General features: G+C 38.1%; 1 protein-coding gene across 1 annotated transcript; it reads right to left on the reverse strand.

The window, feature by feature from the left end:
• Positions 1-1,012: 1,012 nt before the first annotated feature.
• Positions 1,013-9,866, reverse strand: LOC100890253. Its single transcript, XM_003729322.3, has 2 exons — positions 9,471-9,866; positions 1,013-2,867 (listed from the first exon to the last, which is right to left on the reverse strand). The coding sequence occupies exons 1-2, from the start codon at positions 9,755-9,757 to the stop codon at positions 2,210-2,212; spliced, it is 945 nt and encodes a 314-aa protein (XP_003729370.2). The 5' UTR covers positions 9,758-9,866; the 3' UTR covers positions 1,013-2,209.
• Positions 9,867-24,542: the final 14,676 nt, after the last annotated feature.

The raw sequence follows: 24,542 nt of genomic DNA on the forward strand, positions 1-24,542 counted from the left end.
GAATTGGATTGTGAGACTGCTAGCTAGTCGCCGGCATAAATGCCAAATCAGCTTCAAATCGTAGACCGTCGTACCACCAGTGTGATGTCACCTGGCCATGCCATTCAGAGCCGGTTTGGCTTTTCCTCCAATAAGAGAGATTGCAACATCCCGAAGTGTACAAATCATAATAATTCGTAAAATCTCGTTCTCGTTAATATTGCACATATTTGAATCTTTATATCAAATAAGATAAGATAAGATTTTATTTGACTCTATCGACGGTCGACCCCCTTCAAATACTATTTGCAAATTATATCCCACTCTGGTCGTAATCACATTGTGTTGTGGGGAGGGCTATAGAACAGCGGCATAGCTGAAAAAATAGTACACTCTCGTCTAAAATCACAAACGTTGGAACATTATGTGAACTAACTGATACTGATCAATATCAAATTAAAGTTATGTTATGAAAGTGGTTACAAGAACTAGTAACTCACTCACAATAGGAACAGAAACCTCGTATTCTGATGTAAATAAAAACGAAAACCGAACTACATTTTTTTATTTTTTATTTTCCTAAAAATTTGATATATTTTAATTCAGGGTTAACTAACTCACCAACGTTGTTCGTAAAATCTTTTCGTTTCTTCATCAGATTATTCCTTCTCCATCCCAGTTCTTAAAATTCTTCTTCTTCTATAGCTACTATGGCTCTCCTTTTTCATTTTTAAAAGTTTCGCAACAACAACAAGTTATTAGGGCCCCATTTTTTATTTCTCCGTCTGGAAGATCTGTATGCTGATAGAATACACTTTTAAAAAGAAAAACAAAACTTCACATTCAATAATATTAGGCATATGGCTTTTTCTGTAATTGTCAAATATTTTATTTATTGAATATAACAACATAAATCATATATAAAAAGAAACATTTAAGCCGAGGCTACTGCCTGAATACACAGGACAGTACAAAGTGGGAAAATAACTTCCATCAATATGTATAAATTATTTGCACGAATTGTTTAAAAGCTCATTATAGCTCTATATATAGCACCCTCAAACATACCATTTGTATTATACGATACAAACAAGAGAATTGCTCTTAAACTCGGGTCACCCTATAAAGCCGTTTTTTAGAAAGTACTTCTATCTTTAATATTGTTCCGTATGTATCACAACTGTACCGAGATTGGTGCCTTCAGAAAAACGTTCAGATTTCTTCAAAATTTCGGTGCTATGCCGCCGTACTAAAAGTTGCCCAGGGATAATAATATAAGCCTGTGATTTCATACACGCGTGCTTTATTAGAAACGTTAAATATGTATGAAAATGTTATGGTCACAGGAATTGCATAGGTATATTCATGAAAGTATTACAAATAAATGTGCACACAGATGTTATAAGTGCTTTTAACTAAAATTATAAATCGTTAAAAACGGTTTCCCGAATCTATCTCCTCAATTAAAGGTTTTGACTGGCTAGCGATTCCAATATTATTTTGTGAAGGCTTGTTAGCATATCGGTACGACGATTAAGCTAGCACCAATTATTTCTCGAGTCGATAACATATCAAATACCATTTGAGATAAATGTCACACCTATTACTACGATTAAAAGACTAGTAACACGTTAGCTATAACTATAACGTTAACATTGGTCTCTGGAGAAAATTAAATGGCATTGAGAAAGTTGAAACCGAATGCTCATTAGCATAGGTCGGTATCAAAGTACTTTAATTACGGGAGCAACTGGTTAAGACAGTGTTTCTACAGAAGGAGACTACCCGACATTTAAGGAATTCTATTATTCTTCGCGTAATTTTGGGGGTAATCAATTGATTTTAGGAACTTTCAGGACATTCAGGAACCTTAAAAGGTGATAATTCTCTCCTTTTTTTAACAATTTGTTTAGCTAGTGTATTTTACCAATTACCTCTGAATTACGTATAACATTTGCCCTCTATGCTCTCTTGCAAAATTTGGGTTTACGATTTATTTCAGTGCGACAAGAGACGTCTTAGTTAGCCTCCCTGGCAATTCATGGAAGATAAACAGCCCCAAAATAATTTCAGGTAAGAGGCTTTTTGAAAAAATATCAGGAACTTCCATCAAATGCCAAGAAATTTTAAGTTCTCTTTTTAGGAAATGTTATTTTGATAAAAGGTTTAAGGTTATATTATCCTTTTCATTAATGGTCAATAATTGAGACATTTAAACGCTATATACAAATTAAATATTATTATTATCATTAGTTAACCTAGCTTTGTACATTTCTTGGTAATATGGCGTGGCAGCATCCGCGCATCTGATGACGTCACTGGTCAGCTGTTCTCGCGAGGGTACAGGATGAGGAGGCATGAAACACGTGCTTTGCATGGCCGTGCCGTAGAAGTGGATGTGGCTCTCCAAAATACCTTCACCGGGTGTCTTCCAGGATTTTAGGGCTTCTACAGAAGATGGCCATTGAAGGAGGGAGTCCGAATAAGGTAGACCAATAGCCTGAAGAAGCCACTTGATGTGGTCTGAAGGATTCGACAGGATGTCAGTAGCGTCGATCACTAGAGGATTCGGATCGAAATTCTCCTGCACGTACTTCCACAAGTCATGATGATTCTTATACAGGTTCAAAGGCTGCATCCCTACGACGTCATCTTCGACAATGTCGTACTCCTCTTCAGACTTCTCCAGCATTTTCAACCCGGTGACCTGCTTGTACATCGCCTTCCGATAAGACGAGAAGATTGCCGAAGGTTCCCGAATGAGAAAGACGTGTCGGAAACCTTTCGGAAGGAATTGCCTGAACTGTGGTATCATGGCATGTGATTGGTCCTTCACGAAGACATACTTTCCGGTTGCAGTCTCCAGTTCAGACTGGACTGTCGTGAACCTATAGTAATGAAGGGAATAATAAAAATTAAAATAATAATCATTATCATCATCACCACCCTCTTCTTACTACTCGTCATCACTCTCATCATCATTATCATCATCGTAATACGTTTTCGCGTGGCGCTTATGTCTGTGACACTGTCTTGACAGCTTGGCTGCTACTGCGGCGCTCTTGGATTTTCCGGAATTCATTCCTGCCACATATCTCTTTATCCTACGAGCGTGCCAAAATTAGATCGATATCTTGCTAAAGGGCTTTGATGAAGTGGTAGGGACTCGAACCCTTAACCTTCACAGTCTGGTGACTTATTCACGATACCACATTCTTTTCAAATGTAATACAAATGTAGAGGTGTCATGGTCAAGTTGTTTAAAAAAGGACTTGAGATGTGAAAGTTGTGGTTTTGAGCCCTGGCTCTACGGACTTGTCCTTTGGTGAGATATCAACCTACATTGCCATTCTCCACCCAGGTGTTTACAGGTACTGGCAGGAAGGAATTCTGTGATTGTGTGAGCACCGAAGTTATAGAAGTTATAGCCTAGTTAGAGGCGGGACACTGTTGTTGTGCCTTGAGCACCTTGTGTGGTGGATTCAAGCACTATAATAATACCCGATATTATCAATATCATTATCATGAACCTTTGAATACTTTCTGTTTTAAGTATTTATCACCCGAAGTAGTGAAATGGACTTCGGAGTGTAGGAAACAGAGAGGAAGCCTGTGACCTAGAGTTCAAGCAGGGTGATTTCCGGTTCCTATATCCAAGCATCATCACGAGAGCTTTTAACATAAAGAGAATGAAATAGAACCCTCACAACTGATCTTTTTTCTTCTCACCTTTGCCAGAATTTAACCTCCTCTTTACGTCTATTTAGAATTTTATTAGACTTCATGTTTCATTATCAGGTGGGCTGTTTATAATACAGATCACCTTATGTTTTCGTTAGAATATTTTTCTTATTTCTAACCACTTTTTTGTTAGCACGATAACTTGAAAATGGCTCAATCAAATGCCTTGAAATTTGGCACACATATGTATAGGCATAAGGAAAGAGCACAATAAGGTTTTCAACCTTGACCTTGATTGATAACGTCATCCAGGCGCCATTTTGTGAAAATCAAAATATGATCATATCTTCATAACGAAAAGACATTTCTCATTCATATTTACCAGGATCAAGGTCAATATCAGTCCGGTCAATTTCACGTCAAAAAACGCGTGATTTCATGTCTCATTTGGCCATTAAGTATATCGTGTCATCATCATATTGACCTTGGAACTCAAAATACGAATTTGCATATTATGACGTCAGCATATTTATGGAAAATTGATTGTATCTCTACAAATATCGATTGATAACTGCACATTATTTTTCATTTTGATGACATCATCATAGTGAAAATTGCGATTAAAGGTAACTTGACAGATTTTCTTAATTTGCGTGTTAAGTCTGTGGAAGGTGGCAATTTAGTTCAAATCATGGATCTACATGACATTAATATTTGAGCACTATCTAGCTTATTTGTGCTCTATGTTTTCCTAAATTTTGGTATGTTATAGCTGAGACTATGGGCTATAAAATTTGAGATTTTAGTTTTTGGATCAGATGGTTGGATCATGTCACAATTTTCAATTGAAAGTTAAATTCGCAAATTTTGTAGAACATTGTAGGAATTATGCATATGTCACGTTTGTCCTATTTGTGAAATATAAACGTTAGCAGTTTTCTAGTATTCAAATTAAACAAGGAAACCCCTTTACTTTCTATACTTTACTGTCAGACACTATTGAGTGACTGACCATTTTTTTTCCTCTGGTAATAAAATACATTATATGAGCTTAAAGGGTACATGAGCATTTGTCCACATCAATAACCCACTTCTTGTAATGGCCCAAAATAATCCGATTAAATTTATGCGCAGCACAATCTAGGTAAACATGACGGGTAGAGCATTTCATGGAAGAAGATGAAATTGTGAAAATGCATTCTTCGTTATGTCAATTAGGGTCAAAGGTGTAACTGCTTATTGTATGGGGTCAATTGTCATATATCGTCTCAATCTATCTTCCATAGATCCATAATGGTCAATATACTACACAGTTGAAACTTTTCATATGGATAGACCTCAAAGGTAAAGACCAGTTATGGTCATGCGATTGCATTGTGAAAGAAACGTTGTGGAATCGATCAGAAAAGGTTGATAGGTCTAGACGATAAACTCATGACAATTGACAATTGACATGAATCATCGTCTTTAAGCTTACCATTAAATGCATCTGGTTCGAATTTTGCTCAGGTATTTGGTACTGGATGATTTAAATGGTAAAAATTAACTTGTGTCCTATTCATTCTAGTATTATTCATTTGCATAATGTTTTATTCATTCAAGTTCTAATGTCTCTGACTGTTTTCAAGACAATATCTTTTTTGTCGATCATAGTTCTATGTAGCTTAATATCTCACGGTAATTTTGAGAGAAAAGCAATGCAAGCAATGATTTCTGAATTGTAGCGACAATCGCGTTCGCCTTTGCTGTTCTTCAATAATATTTGACAAGCAGTATAAATTAATTTTTCAAGGACTCATGATAAATTCGTTTAACAGTTGATTACCCTCGGTTGATTCTTTTGTTCGGATTATTTGGCGTGGAAAATAGAAGTGAATGTATTATTATTCTTATTTGTTCATCGTTTCTACGATGCTCTTTGAATCAAAAACAGCTTTTAGTGTTAGGCTTCTTGAAAGAAATTTCAATTGTTGTTAAGAATTTTTTGGTTGCACTCTGTAGATTATGATGATGTGTTTGATCTTTTTTTCAATACAAGATCAAAGACATGAAGAAAATCTACTGGCTGCATGCCAATAAGTTCTTGACAACAATAACAAAAGGTGAGCTAGTGCTATTCGGTGTGGCGTACACGGCAATCACATGGTAGGTAAAATTATGATCATCAGTACTGGGTCAAATAAATTAAAGAGAACTGAATTTAAACCCGGGCCATAGGCTACCCCCTCTCGTTCTCTCTCCCTCTCTCTCCCTCTTCGTCGCCTTACTTTTCCCTCTCTTACCTCCCTGTGCATTTGTATGCCTCGATAATACAGAAAATAAACAATAAGATTCTTCCTCTTCCCCTCCTTCTTCCTAGTACATGTAGTAGGAGTAGTATTAGAAGCAGTATCACAATAATAATGACATCAATTATTTTTATGGTTGGTGGTGTTACTAATGTTATTTTTGTAATTATAAGGTGGGCTGTATATCGTACAGACCACCTTATAATTTCGTTAGATTTGCCTTTATTATCAGGTGGGCTGTATCTTATACAGACCACCTTATAATTTTGTTAAAATCGACTTTATTATTCTTTATTCATCAGGTGGGCTGTATATCGTACAGACCACCTTATAATTTCGTTAGAATTACCTTTATTTATTTATCAGGTGGGCTGTATATCGTACAGACCACCTTATAATTTTGTTAGAATTGCCTTTATTTATTTATCAGGTGGGCTGTATCTAATACAGACCACCATATAATTTTGTTAAAATTGCCTTTATTATCAGGTGGGCTGTATATCGTACAGACCACCTTATAATTTCGTTAGAATTGCCTTTATTTAATTATATTTTTTTCTTATTTCTAACCACTTTTTTGTAAGCACGATTACTTGAAAATGGCTCAATCAAATGCCTTCAAATTTGGCACACATAATGTATAGGCATATGTACAAAGCACAATGACGTTTTCAACATTGACCTTCACTGATGATCTCATCTAGGCGCCATTTTGTAAAATTTTACGAAAATTAACACATGATCATATCTTCATAACCAAAGGTTATTTCTCATTCATATTTATCATGATCAAGGTAAATATTCGCCCGGTCAATTGCAGGTCAAATAACGCGCGAGTGCGCGTACTTCCGCGCGTCAATGCGCGCGCAAAATTTTAAAATGCTCAAAATCGTCTCAAAATAATTTTGCATACGTTTAAGGCTATTCTTAGCATTTTATAAAAAAATCGCGCACACGCGCATGCGCGCGCGTTTTCGTGCGTCAAACTATTACACAACATAGAATCGCCAATAATATTTTTTTTCTTTCATAATATTCCACGTATTTTTACAAACAAATTGATACCATGTTTTTCTCTTTATTACTATTAATAACGGAACGATCGACCGTTTAACATACATTTCCGTGCGCGCGAGCTCTTGTAATACATAGCATATATGGGCAAAAACATGCCTATACAAAATCAATTGTAGCTCTTTAGGATACATGGTGACCCCAATTTTTGTTTTATATTTAAATAGAGTATGAATTGGAGATATGATTTAATGTCTCATTTGACCCTAAATTAACTAATGACGTCATCATAATGGCCTCCGAACTCAAAATTTTAATTTGCATATTATGACATCAGCATATTTATGGAAAATTGATTGTATCTCTATAAATATTGATCGATTTTCTTCCAAATTTCAACATATTCTAGCTAAGACGATTCACTACAAATGCGGTGCACAGTATTTTTCATTCCGACAAATCAATCATGCGTATTTTTGCGATTAAGGGAGGCATGTCAAATTTTCACTTTTTGCGTGTATTCTCTATAGGACATGACTTTTTCTCAAAACTGGATTCTACATTCCCGTCTTTCGCGAGCAATATCTCCGTCGTTTTAGCTTCGTTTACGCTGAACTTTGAGTATGTTGTAGCTGATACAATTAGCTATCTCAAATGTGCCCTTCATTTTGTCTCAAATTTTAGTTGGACCAGCCCACCTATACTTGTTCCAAACAAGTATTACAAATCTAGTTCTTCATGTTTTAGATAATAGATCAACAGGAAAGAATATCTCCTTTGTAAAGATTAGATGATAGTGTCATAAAAATGGCATTTTCTTCAACAAAGGCACTGCTTCACAATGTCAGGTGAAATACAGAGTTGATAAATCATCTAAATTCGCACTACTATAACTATACAGGTCTGCATACAACGTCCATTCTTGTAAAAAAATTGTCATCTCAGTCGTTTTCTCTTTTTCTTTTATTTAAAGAAGGGTTTACAGCCATATCTTCTGTACATTATGTGCTATTAATAATTTAGACGCTCTGTATATTCTTGAGCTTCTATCATTGAAATATTTACACATGTTTTTTTTCTTCATTATTTTTATTATGATAACAAACAAAACTATATTAATCAAGCCAGACAAAATAATCATCTTAATTTGTTATGCCCTAAGATCGTTCCAGAACAGAAAAGGGTTGACCATGAAAGCTCCGATGAAACAATTCCATCTGTAAGGCATTACAACAGAATATAACCATTTCTTACATAATATATAATTTTCTGTCGATTCATAATGTAACCATTTTATACCTTATTTTGCCCGAAAATTTGAGCCAGTTCTCGATATTGTCGGCCAAACATTGATTTAATTTCTGTCGAAAAACACAATTCTTGGTAGCCTTTTCATAACATAGTTGTGCTTGTTTGAAAAATCTTTGGATATTCTGCCGGCAAATTTCAAAACGTGACGACCAGTTTCTGTTCTCGTCTGCAAGATTCAAAGTCAAATCTGAGAACCACGGATAACTGAGCAGCAGGCTTTAAAAAGAAGTGTTGTAAAAATCCTCTCGTACCAAGTTTGGGCTGAAGCAAGGAATGTGGGTCAAAAGCCATTATGTGTGGGTTATCTCATTCCATAAATAATTGCTCACTTATTACTATTCACTATTATGCAGTTGAAGATAAATGGTGTTAATATAAAATCAAAGTTCAAGGAAATCCTTATTACAAACAACATTGCTAATATTATCCTCGTTTACAATCTTTACTTCATTCGCATCCCTTGTTTAAGGTCACCTTCTCATTGAAAGATACAAAATGGATAAAATACATTTGGGACGTAATCTTCTTTATGAAAGTATACAGTCAATTTCTTTGATAGTTATCATTATGTTCTTTCCTGCAATTGCATGGGTTAAGTAACTTTTGAATTTTCATATGCTATTCGTTAAAACATCTTATGCTCCTCGATCACGCGTGTCAAATGGCGTAGCGAACAAGTGAGAGAGAGAGAGAGAGAGAGAGAGAGAGAGAGAGAGAACTTAGAAACCATGATACTAGAATTTAGTAGGCTGATCACAATATTAACAAGTTAATGAAGCACGGAAGCACGAGGCATAAATTAACTTTTTAAATGTTTTAAGACCAAAGAAGCACATGCATTTCGCCTGACCCTCACTTGTTCCATCAGCCACAATTTGGTAAAAGGCGATTTTAACTAAACTTGTTGAAGAACCTTATGCTCAGTCACCCGTGACAGAAATATTAGGAATAGGGTATCATTGGACGGAAAATAAGTGACTCTTTATGATGAGATAAATTTCAAAATCAAATTGGTTATCACTTTTTAATTAGGAGCTTCCAAAGTTCCCAAGTTCCATACACTTTTTTGTACGCACTGTATATTCGTTTCTTGTAAATGCTCGTACATGACGTACATTAAGCCGATCAGTGTGTAAAGCGCTTAGACACGTGTTATATTACGCGCTATCGAAATGTAATCTATTTTATTATACTTACGGCAGTCGTTTGGGATCAACTTTGGACTTTGTGAATTCTCCCATGATTTGAGCAGCCTGCTCGAAAAGGGCCTCGTTGCCCTCATAGGTCACGGGTAGCTCTTGGTGGGAAAAGCCTTGTAAACCGAGCCAAGAGGCATGTGCGTACCCGTACGGTTCGAGATGGACGTTGATCCCGTCAACGAAGCTGACACACTTCGTAAGAACGGTCGAGATCGTGCGCGGTAAACTCCATACAATCACGCGAACTTCAGGTTGAACGTCGAGCTCATCCGAACGCCCCTCCATTTTAAAACCAAAATTGATAGACCCTAGCGAATTTGCAGAAGGCACCTCCACCTAGATAGATGGTATATATAATTATGCAGTCAGCGCTCGAAAGTTATGAAATAACAACTTTACTTTGTGAATTTTGATCCGCGTTACTGCAAGTATAATATGGCCAAAGTGTATTACGTGTTAACTCTATAATTCTTTGCGTTCACTGAGAGGCAGTGCACCTAAATTTCATGTTTAGATTCCTAATTTACACCACTTCAAGATCAAACTTCCCCGTAAAAAGTTCACAATATGGTCATTGATTATGATATAAGATATGGTCATTTTTTTCAAAGATTTACCGATGAGATTATCACAGAAAATCCGTTCATTGGTCACTTTTTCAACTTCAAAAGTACGGTGATTTTTCTCAACCAATCGAAACACTGCTTATATCACAGTGAACTATTTGATTCCTTTCGACCCGGTGGAATCTAACACTCCACGAAGAATCGGCACTTAAATGAGTAAAACACAGTTATCTGGATGAATCGAGAAGTTTGATCTTTGGACAGAATCAGGCAATAATACCAACCATAAATATTGCCGTCAAGATAGGAGGTAATCATAAGCTGCCGGGACGTGGCGGGGGTAGCTTGCTGGAACAACAGACCCTTGTCACTCGTAGTGCGTGACAATGTGTCTGAACTAAAAGACTATTCTGACTTTACGGTCCAGTGCACCACTTGGGCTCTGTACTTTAGCTGTCCTAGTCCAAAGCTAGTCTGCAAGCACAGACCCTAATTTGACACTTCATCAAAAAATCATTGTGCCTTGAGAGAAGCCTAGCCCAGCTACCTACTGGTTGTGTCAAGAGCAGCTACAGTACATGGCCTATGGTAGTCTTATAGTGCAGACTCTCTTTTACGACTGACCAGGGTTTGTGCTTGCAGACTAGTCTAAAGCCTGGACCGTTTCTCTGTCGGTCGCGCGCCCAATCAGCTGAGAAAATAACACACCCTCAACGCTGAACCGGTGACAGTATTAGTCCTTGCCTCTAATGCTATTACAAAAAATGTACATGTTTATTTATTTATTTATTTATTTTATTTATTCGGTTTAAAAACATCAACACGTAAAGTTCAGGAACTCATAATGGTTGATTTACAATGAAATTGAATAGTGTAAACAAAATTGAACCAACACATATACACTTAAGAAGAATGTTTCACACACTTGAAAATAGGTTACAATACAATATACAACGACTGGCTAGATGTGGCTAGACCAAGGCGAGATATGACAAGGAAATCGAAAAGAAGATAAATGACTAAAGAGAGAGAGAGAGAGAGAGAGAGAAGAAGAAGAAGTGGTGAGAGAGAAAGAGAGGGACAAGAAAGGGGAGGGTAGAAAGAAAAAGAGAGAAGGTAGGGGGAAAGAGAGGGGAGGGGAGATACGGATGGGAAGTGAGGGAGAGAGAAGGAAGAGAGAGGAAGAGAGAGGAAGGTAGAAAGAGAGAGAAGAGAGACAGGGAGAGAGTGAGGTATAGAAAGAGAGAGCGAGAGAGAGGAGAGAGGAGAGAGGAGAGAGAAAAGAGGGAGAGAGAAGGGGATAGAAGAGAGAGAGAGAGAGAGAGAGAGAGGAGATAAAAAGAGAGACATGGAGAGGGAGAGAGAGAGAGAGAGAGAGAAGAGATCTTTAAAAGGCAAATTAAGAAACAAGATAGATAAACGTAGCATTAAAACATTAATACATTTCTTATACACGTTTAGCGTCCCCACCCGCTTCCTTTTGGGGGCCGCCTCCTTTGTTTTCTTAGTTTTTTTAATTAAACATGAAAAACACTGCTAAAATGGATCTATTTCAGAATTTGTAAAAATCAAAAAAATCCCGGCTGTCAGAGAAAAAATGTACCGAGCGGCCATTTTGAAGAAAGGGCCTCCTCCTTCCTATTTTTCAAAAAGGCAGGACGCTAAACATGTTTTTTTCGTGTGTGCCTTATTCTGTACCCCGTTCTTTCCGACGGTTGTATTGGGGGTCGCGCGATGAGTAGAGACTATTGTAGAGACACGGTGCTGTGTGTGGGATGCGTGTAATTGAAGAAAACAAAATATATAAAAACGGACAGAATCTGGACTATAGCTGCCCCAGCGAGAGACTGACATAGATAGTGTCTACTCAAGACATGGAATGTTGTACTAGTGGAAGGTGAGGGGAAGCTTAATTTGAAACTCTTTTATTCTACGTCCTTCATAATGTGTCCGATGTGGGCTACCTGACTCCAAGAATATCCAAAATAGAATTTGATAATAATAATGATCACTGGCGTACTGCTACTCACCACTCGGGCTGAGCATGCAAAGATTTGCGAACGAGCGTTCCATACTTACATCATGTAACACTGCACATGTACCGTTAATGGGTCCAGTGGGCAAATTGAATGCAGACAAGATTAAGAGTAGAGAACCGTAATTTAATAAAACGGCAAAGCTTCCGCGCTTCGCGCGGGAGTGGGCAACTGAATTTAGACTAGAACTAAGAGTCGAGAACGATACAACGAATCATCTTTTTTCTCTAATAATTTAATGAAACGCGAAAAAAAAATGATTTCAGACAAGGATTAAGGGTATAAACTGAATTCAGACAAGGAGTAATAAGGGGCGAAAATGAATTGAGACAAGGATTAAGATTAATAATTTAATGAAACGTCAAAACTTCGGCGCGAGAGGGGGGGGGGGGAATGAATTCAGACAAGGATTAAGAGTCGAAAACAGCTTCTGCGCTCCGCCCAGGATGGGTGAATATGAATTCAGACAAGGATTTATAGTGATAATGTATTTAAACGTCAAAGCTTTCGTGGGAAGGGGGGGGGGGCTGAATTCAGACAAGGATTAAGAGTCGAAAACGGTTCAACGGTACAATGAATCGTCTTCTTTCTCTATAAATTTAATGAAACGTCAAAGCTTCCGCATTTCGCGAGGGAGGCGGAGGGGGACTGAATTCAGACAAGGATTAAAAGTCGAGACCGGTACAATGAATCGTCTTCTTTCTGTAATAATTTAATGAAACGAAATAGGGAGGGGCGAAACAATAATTAAGAGTCGAGAACGGTACAACGGATCATTTTCTTTCTCTAATAATTTAATGAAGTGTCAAGGCTTCCGCGCCTTACACGGGAGGGGGGAAAATGAATTCAGACAAGGATTAAGAGTAATAATTTATTGAAACCTCAAAGCTTCCGCGCGGGAGGGGGTGGGGAAAAAGTCGGGACCGGTACAATGAATCGTCTTCTTTCTCTAATAATTTAATGAAATTTCATAGCTTCCGCGCCTTGTGCGGGAGGGGCGAAACAAGAATTAAGAGTCGATAATGGTACAACAGATCGTCTTCCAATTGAATGAAGTGTCAAAGCTTCCGCGCTTCGCGCGGGAGGGGGAAAACTGAAAAATAACTTAGTTCCTGGCCCCGAGTTTTTAGGGTTAAATTTGTAGACATGGACATTGGCATTAATATATTTGTCGGTAATCGGTGGCCTCTACACCCCCCCCCCTCCCTTCTAACCAATCAGAAGGCCTCCTGCCGGTGGACATTAATGCGCCAAAATGTGGTTCTCAAATGGCAAAAGAGGGGATAGGAGAAAGGAAGTGCCTATAAATGCGTCTAATTTGGTTCTAAAATTGCAAATGCTTCTTCCTCAGGGGAGGGGGGGTGCCACAACCCCCTCCCAGACCCACCCCCGCTTGGTCGCTCCGCTCCCTCGCCGCTAAAGCCTCGTTCTGTCGCTTCATCGTTTTACATAATCACCCCCATGCCATTTTGTGCCCCCCCCCCCGGGAAGATCCTGGATCCGCCGCTGATGCCCATACCCCTTGAGCTTCAGGGGCTCCACCCCTTGACCCCCGCCGGGGCTTTGCCCCTAGACCCCACTTTGAGAAACGTTCAGCGGGGCCTGCATGTTAGAGTGGGGTGATCCGGATTTTTTTTTTGTCAGCCCCCCCAAACGTTTTTGCTCATTAACACCACTGGTATTGATAGTAATGCTGCTAATGATAATGTTGATAACAATGATAATAACAATGATAATAATAAAAGGGTCTAAATTAAACAGGGTAGCAACATGAGTATTAATGCTGCTCTTACTGCGGGACCTGCAATTTCATTAACCTAGCAATTGCCAGGTTCAAATTTACAAGTGTGTGGAGGATGACAAATGCAGTGGGGACCTTTTTTTGCGCCGCCCTTTCCTTGAGCACCAGGGGAGGGGGCCCCGTCTCTTAAAATAAAATAAAAAATAAAGGAAAATTAACATGTTTTTAATAATAATAAAGATAGATTTATTGAGCGCATAATGAACCGAAGTTTCTCTAAGCGCTTTACAAAGAAAAAAACAAGCAAGTACAAGTATATTTAAATAGTTACAAATTAAGAACGAAATATAAAAACCTTAAATTAAAGACATGTAGCTAAGAGAATTAGATCATTGCGGGCCGCGAGTTAATACAGCTAGATAGCAAATACTTATGACAAATCAATTAGAGTAACATATTCAATTATAACACATAGATTAAATGTAATGTCAAACATTACAAACGAAACAGCTAAGTTTTAAGAAGGGTTTTTACCTGTTTTTCCCAGGGGGATGGGGCCCACCACTGAACGAACCACTCCCACAACAACGCCATGCAACCACACTCCGTGCTTCTTGCTGAGCCTCGTTCAAATGAGAGGGGCAAAACCGATAACTGATAATGTGAAGTATTTACACTTTACATTCTGTATGTTATAACACAAAGCTCAATGAATATATAACACAGTTGTCAATTGTCGTGTCATATCTGAACGGGAAGGTGTGTGGGGGAGGGAGTGGGTGCGTGTGTGTGAATGATTGTGTATATGTGTGTGTGGTAGTGGTGTGTGGTTGTGTGTGTGTGTGTGTGCGTGCGTGCATTAATACCCAAATCCCCATTGTCTTGATAAAACGTGACATAGGCATCATTTTAGCAACAATGTCTCCTGTTCATCCAAGCGTGACCACATACCACACAACAAATGATCTGGGACTCTGGGATTGTATAATAATTTACTGTTCATATATGATTTTAAAAATGATTAGCAATTTTCTAGGTGTAAACTTTTGTTTGACTCACACTGCATATAATTATCTATGTTTCTGTCTTTAAGCCTTGCATCGCCTTTTCTTTCTCCTTCTGCACATATCTGGTCTCCTCTCTTCTCCTCTGTGTTTTGCTTGCTCTGTCTCTCTCTGTCTCTCTCACTCTCTCCTCTCCTCCCCATTGTCCACCTCTCTCTATCTCTCCTCTCCTCTCCTCTTCTCTCCATCTCTCTCTCTACCTATCTCTCTCCGTCTCCCTCTTATTCCACTTACTTCTATCCCTCCACTCTTTCCTCTCTCTCTTTCTCTTTCTCTCTCTCTCTCTCTTTCTCTTTATATTTGATGGATGCGATTAATGGATTCCTTGCAATTTGATTGTTCAGTTCTTAAACCGTCGAGTAAGACCAACCTTTATGAAAATAAAAAAAAATGCAGCCTAAGACCATGCGACATCGTCGCCAGGCTCCAGGGGGAAGGCAAAGTTTGCGACGTGACTCTTTCAAGGTTTTATTAAATCGTTTCGGGAAATCACTCCTTGACGGGAGAGATATGACACAAACTTTACAATGATAGGGCGCGGCCATAACTTCCCCTTTCTTATTGTAGCGGTTGAAGTCGGATCCCCAATCCGACAAAATCTATTATTTAAGCCAGTTTTTTACCCTCGTCCTTTCCATTTATGTTTTTGTATTAGATTGTAAAATAGGGGATTATGAATACACATGAGCATTAAGAGACGGATACCTTTAAATAAAAATAGAAGGTCGTGCATTGAGCAAAGTAGTGACAGTCTTGAAACACATTTTTTGGGTTAGTTTTTAGAAAAAAGAAATGCAACACAATGCAGTATACATTAAAATGATAAATACTGGTCAGTCGTTCGGCCTCGTTCGACAGATTGTGGATACGTCCTCAAATTTATCACGTCTGAGTGGTCACGGCATTCAGCCATAGACTGATTTTCTTGAGAACGAAGTACTTAGAGAGTTTAAGTACTACAACTAGATCACAACTTTACCTGGAGCAGTGCAGGACTTATACCGTTTAGGATAATCTCGTTCTCGAGCATCGTTGATTTAAAAGAAAGGTACTAAAGGAGACCAAGATGGCAGCATCAGGCCCACTTTATACAGAATAGTACGTATTACATTTAACAATCCAAGCAAGTAACTTGACTGGTTGTGGGCAAGTCGGAGGTACATTCATGCAGGGAGGTGTTTTCCACCTCCCTGATTCATGTAGTCATTGGCCAATATTCTAGAAAGATTTGAACCCTTCGCTGCGTATAGGCATTTTCATTTTAAAAAGAATAGGTTTTTACAAAGGAAGTTAGGAATTAGGAGAATACGGGCTTTTGAGTCTCATTTTGTGTCCCATTTTTGGTCCAGTTGTTCCACAAGTATCTATGGGATAATTAACGATTTTAATTGGTTGGCAAAAACATTTCCATTTTCGTTGATGTTGGTCTCGTTCAATCTATAGTGGTAAAACTCAAATTACTATAATCATCAGTTAAATTGAAATATTTGAAGGAGTAAAACTGTTGTATTCCTCCCATTTTACAATTTTTTATGTTATTGTATTTTATATTTGTAAAAAGACTTCCAGGTTATATATAGGTAATTAATCTCGTTCCACTCTGTATCTCGCGATTCTTCCATAGTTATATATCAAGAAAGTAACAGATAAAATGTAAAAGTGGATAGATAGGGCAAGATTTGTAAACAATGTTTTGATATCACATTATTTTGTTCACTGCAATGAAACATACTGTTCTAATGTTTCTTTTAACATTATAAAGTAGAGTAAACATGAAAAAGGATCTACAGCGTTAATGTATGCGCGTGCGTGTGTGCGTGTACGTGTTTATTTATGTGTGTTCATATGAAACAAGCTGTGTTTTTCCCAGATGATATGGTTTGTTGATTGCCGAAGAACCCCTTTCATATGCAGGTATTATGAATAGTTTCAGGTTAACTTTTCAGAATGATGGGGATTTGTGTAACTGGACGCTAATTAACACAAATAAAGCTGTAAGTTTTGTCTTTGTATTTAATGGAAACTGTACGTCAAATAGCACTAACCATCACAAATGTTTTATCATTTATGATATTGTCCAACGCAAGTCTTAGAACGATATCATGATAACTTCTTCATATCAAATTTGAAATCAACTGTGTTGAAAACAAGGTGAACGTATAATTTTTAATTGATGGTCTTTGTAACCTCCAAAGACTCAACGTTCTTTTCCGAAGATTCGACTCGCGTAATTAAAGAGAATTAAGGTTGAGTTCTGGGAAGAGGTGAAAATAATTTGTGAGCATTACTCATTCTTATTATGCAAGTGTGGAAGAACATCAGTTAAGACATGTTCCCTGAAAAGCATGGCTCTTCAAATGCCTTCATATTCTAAATATGCATGTAACATCGTAAAAATCGGGGGCCGGCTTTTTACGCCACGTGTTCGTGTAGTCCCATATACATCTTTCTGTGCAAGTGTTTGTAACTTTACCAAGACTTGGCCACATTTCTTATCATTTTGATGATTCCAGAACCTTACAATACACACAAATTCTTATATGCTAGATGATCAACCTTTTCTGGTCGGCTCCACACCGTTTCTTTCACAATGCAATCGCATGACCAGAACTTAACTTCATCTTTAAATACTATTGTATTATCTAAATCAGACGCACTCAAGGACAAGCTGTCTCCGTTAATGCAGACGTGATCTGTACAGTTGTTTTTACACTATTCCACGAGGGAAAGACGAAAAGTTGAAATCCCTTTCCTTATTTCAATTCCATACGAGGACATCGATTCAGCATTGTTAAGCTTATATTGATGCAAGAAGGCTTATGTGATTTTTGTTCCTTATGGCCCGGTCCCACTGGCCGACGGACACAAAACGTATGCATAAAGGACACAGCGGACGAGCAAAATTTCGAGGGTGGTTCCATCCGTTTTCATCCGCTCCAGAAATGGACAAAATTTGCGAAAATTTGCGAAAACAGAACGGAAAATAACGGACGTGGGTAGTATGTAGCGGGGATGTTAAACGGATGTTCATCGGAAGCCTAGCGGATAAAAGCGGATGGAAGTGGATGACAGCTTTGAATACTTTATATACGAGATGTATACGCTTACATCCTTTCTATTTCCGTGCTACTAACGATGTATAGACGTTCCATGTACCTTATCTTTCCTCCCTCTTTCCGTTTTCAACTGCAGCGGATGTGAGTTGCGAGGATGCCCAGAGGATACAGAGAGGATGCAGCGGACGCTTAACGGATGATAACGGACATAGAACGTTTGTTGCTCGTATTTGTCGCGGATTTACATCGTACACGGCGGAAGTTCATCCGTTCTAAAAGTTTTGTGCAGCTCAAAACTTTTTGCGCGGATGAAATCACAGTGGACGGATGCCCGATGGATAGAGCGTATGAAACACGTATGCAATGAGTACACAACGGATGCATAGCGTTTTCCAACGGATGGCAAGATTTTTTTACGTTTTACATCCTCTTTGCATCCGTAAGTGCAGTGGGACCGGGCCTTTAAGGCCAAGAAGGGCGTAACATAAAAGCACTTCGATATTTATACTCGTGTTATACTCCTGACGACGAACCAGTCAGTCAGTAGTCAGTCTACATGGATTTCTCCATTTTTAATGCTCACAAGACACTCACACATTTTTTTTTCTCACTTACGACTCACACACACACACACACACACACGCTCACACACATACACACACACAAACATTTGTTGTGAAACTATATAACCTATCTTTGGTAAAGGACACTGAGATATTTGCCTATGCAGCCTATCTAGTATCTCATTTATCTTCTACAATAATTTAAAGATTTACAGACTGTCCATCTGTAAATCGTGAAACTTTGCATTTTCCAACACACAAAGCCGTATCCTTTTTTAAGTTTTTACTTTACGCTTCTTTTTTCCCTTTTTTTTTAAATGTCCGGGATGTCGCCCTCTTGAAATAATTTGGCGTTTCCCCTATATAATATCCCCCTGATAGCTGCCCCTGCAAAGAAAGTTAGTGCTTTGTACATGATTTTGAACCATGATTAATTCGACTATCTGTTCAACGACACATCTAGTTATGTAATTATTCCTACGACTATTATTTCTCTTTTTATTTACAGCCGTATAGTTCTTCCTCATGTATCTCTTGATGAGGTAGGTATAATATCGAATATTTTGTTTAAGGTAAAACCAAATAAAGGAAGATCATTCATATTATTTTCTATTTCAACTTTACACCTCAACAGATAAGTGCTGATAATTGATACATAGACTTAGAAAATCTGATTTCTGAAGACTCGTAGAAGTACACTGAGATAATATAAACTCTATAAAATTAAAACAAAAAAGAACAAAACAAAACAAGGCAAGCTATATTCAGCCAAGGTGTGAGCTTTAGAAGCCTAGATGGCTATTAAAAATCCTTCATGTTCTTGAAATTACAAACGACAGTTAATAGTTTTATATTGATTATTTTTATCCCCATCATCTTTCCGTCGCCTGACTGGCATATATTTCGAGTGGAAGAATTATGTCTGGGCGTGAGGGAGTGTTAATCGTACTACGGTTAGCAAAGTTATTGTTTACACAAAATCTCTTCTGATTTCACTTTGTTTGTTTTTCTTTTCAACTTTTCACAAAGGTCCAAATCGGGCTACTGTACACTTTATGTAAGAACTCCCTCGCAGAGACGGGCGGTCAAGAAGGGGTGAAGATTGTAACAAATGAGCCGCGCACATTCGATACTGGAGAAAAAGGCCGATATTACTACAAAATACTTTACTTAGCATCGTAAGTTTTTTTTTTTGGAAGGAAGCTATGGACTAAAAAATCTTACAACTATCTCGTCTGAAATATACACATTGTAAACAAGTGGAAATTGAAATATCCAAATCTTTCAGACTATTCCTAATACTACAATTTCACGTCACTTGATCCATAGCCCTTCTTCCCAAAAATAGCAATCGGGAAGTTCTGGCATCCACGTATCAGAGATATTTTTGTGGCCAGTTAAATCGTAGAAACACATTCGGAAATTTGATTACTTGTGACCAATCACAAAATTGTTTTTATTGTTATCGAAATTGGTATTTTGTAGATAAATTGCCATAAATATTACTTGTACATACAATATATAAACACAAAACATAATCAGTTTTCTTTGGTATTTAAAAATGTTTAGAACTGATTTTTAAAGTAACATATGCCATGTTAAATATAGCAAATTGAACCCAGGGGGGCGTTTCATAAAGCTGTTCGTAAAGTTACGTATGACTTTACGAACGACTTGAATATAAAGTGTGACTATATTTCCAATAACCTCATTAGATTATGGCAAAAAATATACTTTGTATGAAAAATGTTTGTTACAATAAGAATGATCAGTGGCGGATCCAGGGGGGGGCCGGGGGCGCCCCCCCCCCCCCTGGGGAAAAAAAGAAGGACAAAAAAAAAAGGAAAACAAAAAAGAAGGAAAAATAAAACAAGGAAAAAAAAGGGGAAAAGTGTTACTTCCCCCCAAGTCACTGAACGAAATATCTGACGACGAAATTTTCCAATTTCCGGGGCAAAAAAGAAAAAATGTGGAGAGAAATTAGGGAAAGAAAAAAAAAGAGAAAGAAGAAAGGTAGGGGAGATCAGGTGCGATTTTTCCGCCAACAAAGTGTAGATCCGGGGGGGGGGGCGGGGCACTGGCGTCTTGATCGGGGAGGGGGTTTATTTCTGATTCCATAACCGTTACGGTGGTTTACACATAATGCTAAAATTACATAATTTTCTGAGATTTGTCCTCATTTTTGAGTAAATTATACATTTTTATGCGTTTGTTCCTAAATTCCTAAATTTACAGCCAGGCAAGAAATATGCTTCTTGAGGTGCCTACAAGTCAGGGCCCGCGGAACGGCGGGGATCGGGAGCTTCCAACTCCCCCTCCCCCCCCCCCCACACACACACACACACACACTTTTTTTGACAAAGTATATTAAAGAGAAATAGAAAGAAAAAGAGCAAGAAAGAAAGAATAGTTAACTGCCAGTGTCACAACAAAATAACGTATCAAAAAATGCTCATCTGACCGTAATTAAACGCCTAAAACCCCTGAGCTTCCGGGGCAGGAAGGGAGGGGGGGGGGCGAATTCAGACAAGAATTAAGAGCCGAGAATGGTAATACAAATCGTCTTCTTTCTCTAATGATTTAATGAAACGTAAAAGCTTCCGTGCTCTGCTCGGGAGGGAGGAACCAAATTCAAACGAGGATTAAGAGTCGAGAACGGTACCATAAATCGGTTTCTTTCTCTAATGGTTTAATGAAACGTAAAAGCTTCGGCGCTTCGCGTGGGAGGGGGGGGGGGGGTAAACTGAATTCAGACGAGGATTATTGTCGAGAACGGTACAACGAATCGTCCTCTTTGTCTAATAATTTAATGAAACGTCAAAGCTTCGGCACTTTGCGGAGGAGGGAGGGGGAAATCGTCCCCTCCCTGCACCCCCCCCCCCAACTACGTCAATGCAGGTCACCATTACGTACCGATATTTGGGTAGCATAATTTCAAAATTTGGGCCCCCCTAAGAAATCCTTGATCCGCGCCTGGTGTAGGGCCTCTCAAGCGTTGGGAGCCCCAAAAGTTTGATGGTAAAATTTGACTCAAATTGTATCATAATGTGAAAGAGGATCTAATTTAAGACATATTTCTGCGAAGGTTATCAAAACAAATGCGTTTAAAGTCGAATATTCATGAAAGAATACAAAATTTGATTTTTCTGCGTACAACAGAAAACCCAAATTATTATCTTAATATCAGGGTGGACTTCCCCACTCTGTATTCAATAATGAGCAGAAGAGTGTAATCTATTCCTTTTTCCATTAGACCATTTTTCTTCAACATGTCTCTGCAACAATTTGTTTATATTCTCTCAGCAAAACAAACCAAAATTTCAAATATATACAGGGCTTTACATATCTATAGGTTTTTTTTGTTAACAAAACTTTAAAAAGTTACGCAAAACGTTGTTTGAATATAAAGCTAAAATCTGACCGAACGTTGCCTGCCCCAGATATCGATTTGCACAATCATGGATTGTATGTACTAATTCCAATCATGTTTTCAGTCCGATGGATTGATTATACTCCTTAGCATATAAAACAAGCTACAATAAACACACCGTTTGGAATAGTAGAATTGTAAGCAGTTAACCTTAGGTTCTTGATTAGTGCACGGCAATCAAATCTTTCTGATTATCATAATAATTAAAACACAATATGGAATAGAATCGTAAACAGGTAACCTTAGCTTCTTGATTATGTGCATAACGATACAAACTTCATGATAATAATATAACTAAAAACACCTATTTTACAATCTTTTTAGGTGCTCTCCAAAAAAAAGATTAGAGATAAATGAGGTAAAAGTAATATAGTTGTACAGGTTAATGCACGGAGAAATTCAAGTCCATGGAATTGAAAGAGTGTATAAGCAGGCTAAGGTAATGAGAGTCTTATGGAAAGCATATTATCTAAGTACTCTAAAATGCAAAGACTCTCCGGAGTCATACATTTTGCACAATAGAAATTTTAGTTATTTTGTTGGAAATTGTTGGACACCAGTGGTGGATCTAGGGGGGGGGGGGGGGCCTGAGCGAATTATCGGCAGGCACGATTTTCAATTTTCGGGAGCAAAAAAATAAATAAATTATTGCTCAATACCCCCCTCCCCCCCAACCCCTCCCCCACTATGCGAATTATCGGCCGGCTGTTTCGCCGATAAATATTTTCTCACGAATTGGGCCCCCTCCACTGCCGCCGGCTTGATCCGCCCCTGAGAATGTTAATCTACATCTGCACAGTTCAACTTTAGTTGATGCAGTTAAAACATGGTTGAGCATCCTATTTGGCTTTTCATATGTAAGTCGTTCGTAAAGTCATGCTTAACTTTACTTTGGCTTTTCATATATAAGTCGTTCGTAAAGTCATGCGTAACTTTACGATTTGACCATCGTAGTAGAAAACTAACTTTACGAACGGCTTTATGAAACACCTACAATCAGACACAACTTCGGAAAACTGCGTATGGTGAATTTTCGTGCCCTCATCGTTCACTGCATGGCGATGTGTTCAAAAGGCATGTAATTTGTAAAAAATGCTGTGGATATATTTATTTTATGTTTGCCTTTCGGAAGGATCTTGAAACGAGTAATCCTTCATGGATTTTGAAGATAATTGAACCAAATCGCTGTTATACAAACAATTATATCGACACTAGGTTGACTTCGAGAGATTTCCCCCATGCTTTTTGTACACACTGTCTCGCATTTAACGTTGTGCACGCAATATTTACTGAGCTAGCTGCTTTCAAAGTATTTGCCTGTACTCGGTGTTTTCCGTGGCTGTCTGACTGTCCTATGTTGGGTTCCGTTCGCTCCACTTATTTGCATGGTTTATGTTGTCCTTTATTTTCTTCACTCATTCCAATGGTTAACCTAGAGAATGCAAGCTTACATTATTTATAAGGCTAATTTGTTTACATTTTACCTTGAAACAAATTGTTTTTTCAGGTGACTGTTATTCTTTAGACATGACCATTTCGTTTTCTGTCTTGATTTCATTCCAGAAAAGTTCCTACGTTTATAAGGTGGAACGCACCGAGAGGCTCTTTGGAAATCCACGTCGAAACGGAGAACGCTCATCCTAAAATTCACACATCTTATACTGTAATTAATACTACGTTTGAAGTTTAAACGAAGTGTTATCCTGTTAAATGTGTTACAGATGAGCGTGTGATCTCCATACATATTTTTTTCGTCACATACGGCAAGCTTTCCAGTAACGGGGGCACCCCCAAAAAACATATATATATATATATATATATATATATATATATATAGCAGTAAATACATGAGGTTATAAGATCCTCCTAGTCACTAATTTGCTAGAATAAACTTTCTTTCCAACAAGGTTTTTCTTCATACACAAGAAAATAGTTTGCTTAGATATTACTTTGAGGCAAATCCTTGATCACATAAATATCTGGGCTGCTCTTTACATTGTATAGATGAGAACAGGCGCGTACGCAGGGGGGGGGGGGGGGGTTAAACCCCCCTCTTCATTTTTGTAGTGTGTATGTTTTGGAGGAAAACCACTCCCTTCGTTTTTTCGTTTTTCTTAAAAAAAAAAAAAAAAATGCTAATGGGTGACTTAAAAAAGGTGACCTTATACCCCCCCCCCCCCCCCAACGCAACGGAGTGTTAATCGGTCAAATTTGGAAATTTCGGGACCAAAAAAAAAATATTTAAAAATGTGTTCTTTTTTGCAACCCGACAAAATGTCCACAAAAATCGTAACATCTTCTTACGAATGACTTGAGAATGCCGTCAGTTATCCGTACGACCAGGGCTCAAATTAATTTTTTTGTCCACGGGGGCTCTTCCTAAAAAAAGAGCCCCTGTGAGCCTTCTCACGGGGGCTCTTTTAGTACTGACGGGGGCTCTTTTTTGTACAAATATCCATTAAATTGGTACCTATGAAACTCCTCTATTATTTGCTATTTCATCATTATCACTTTAATCAGCATTTTCCCTCTTACAAATTTACAAGCTACATAGCTGTTACTGACTTTCATCACGTGATGACATTCTTTCGATTTTTTTCCCGTTCTGCACATT

This window comes from Strongylocentrotus purpuratus, unplaced genomic scaffold (genome assembly GCF_000002235.5).
Source record: "Strongylocentrotus purpuratus isolate Spur 01 unplaced genomic scaffold, Spur_5.0 spur5_scaffold_12, whole genome shotgun sequence".
NCBI lineage: Eukaryota > Metazoa > Echinodermata > Echinoidea > Camarodonta > Strongylocentrotidae > Strongylocentrotus > Strongylocentrotus purpuratus.

Bases quoted from the DNA above. Each gene is read 5' to 3' on its own strand.
- LOC100890253 (XM_003729322.3), bottom strand. From the start codon at position 9,757: ATGGAGGGGCGTTCGGATGAGCTCGACGTTCAACCTGAAGTTCGCGTG. The intron at 2,868-9,470 runs GTAAGTATAATA...TCATTACTATAG, and splicing joins GTTGATCCCAAACGACTGCC to GTTCACGACAGTCCAGTCTG.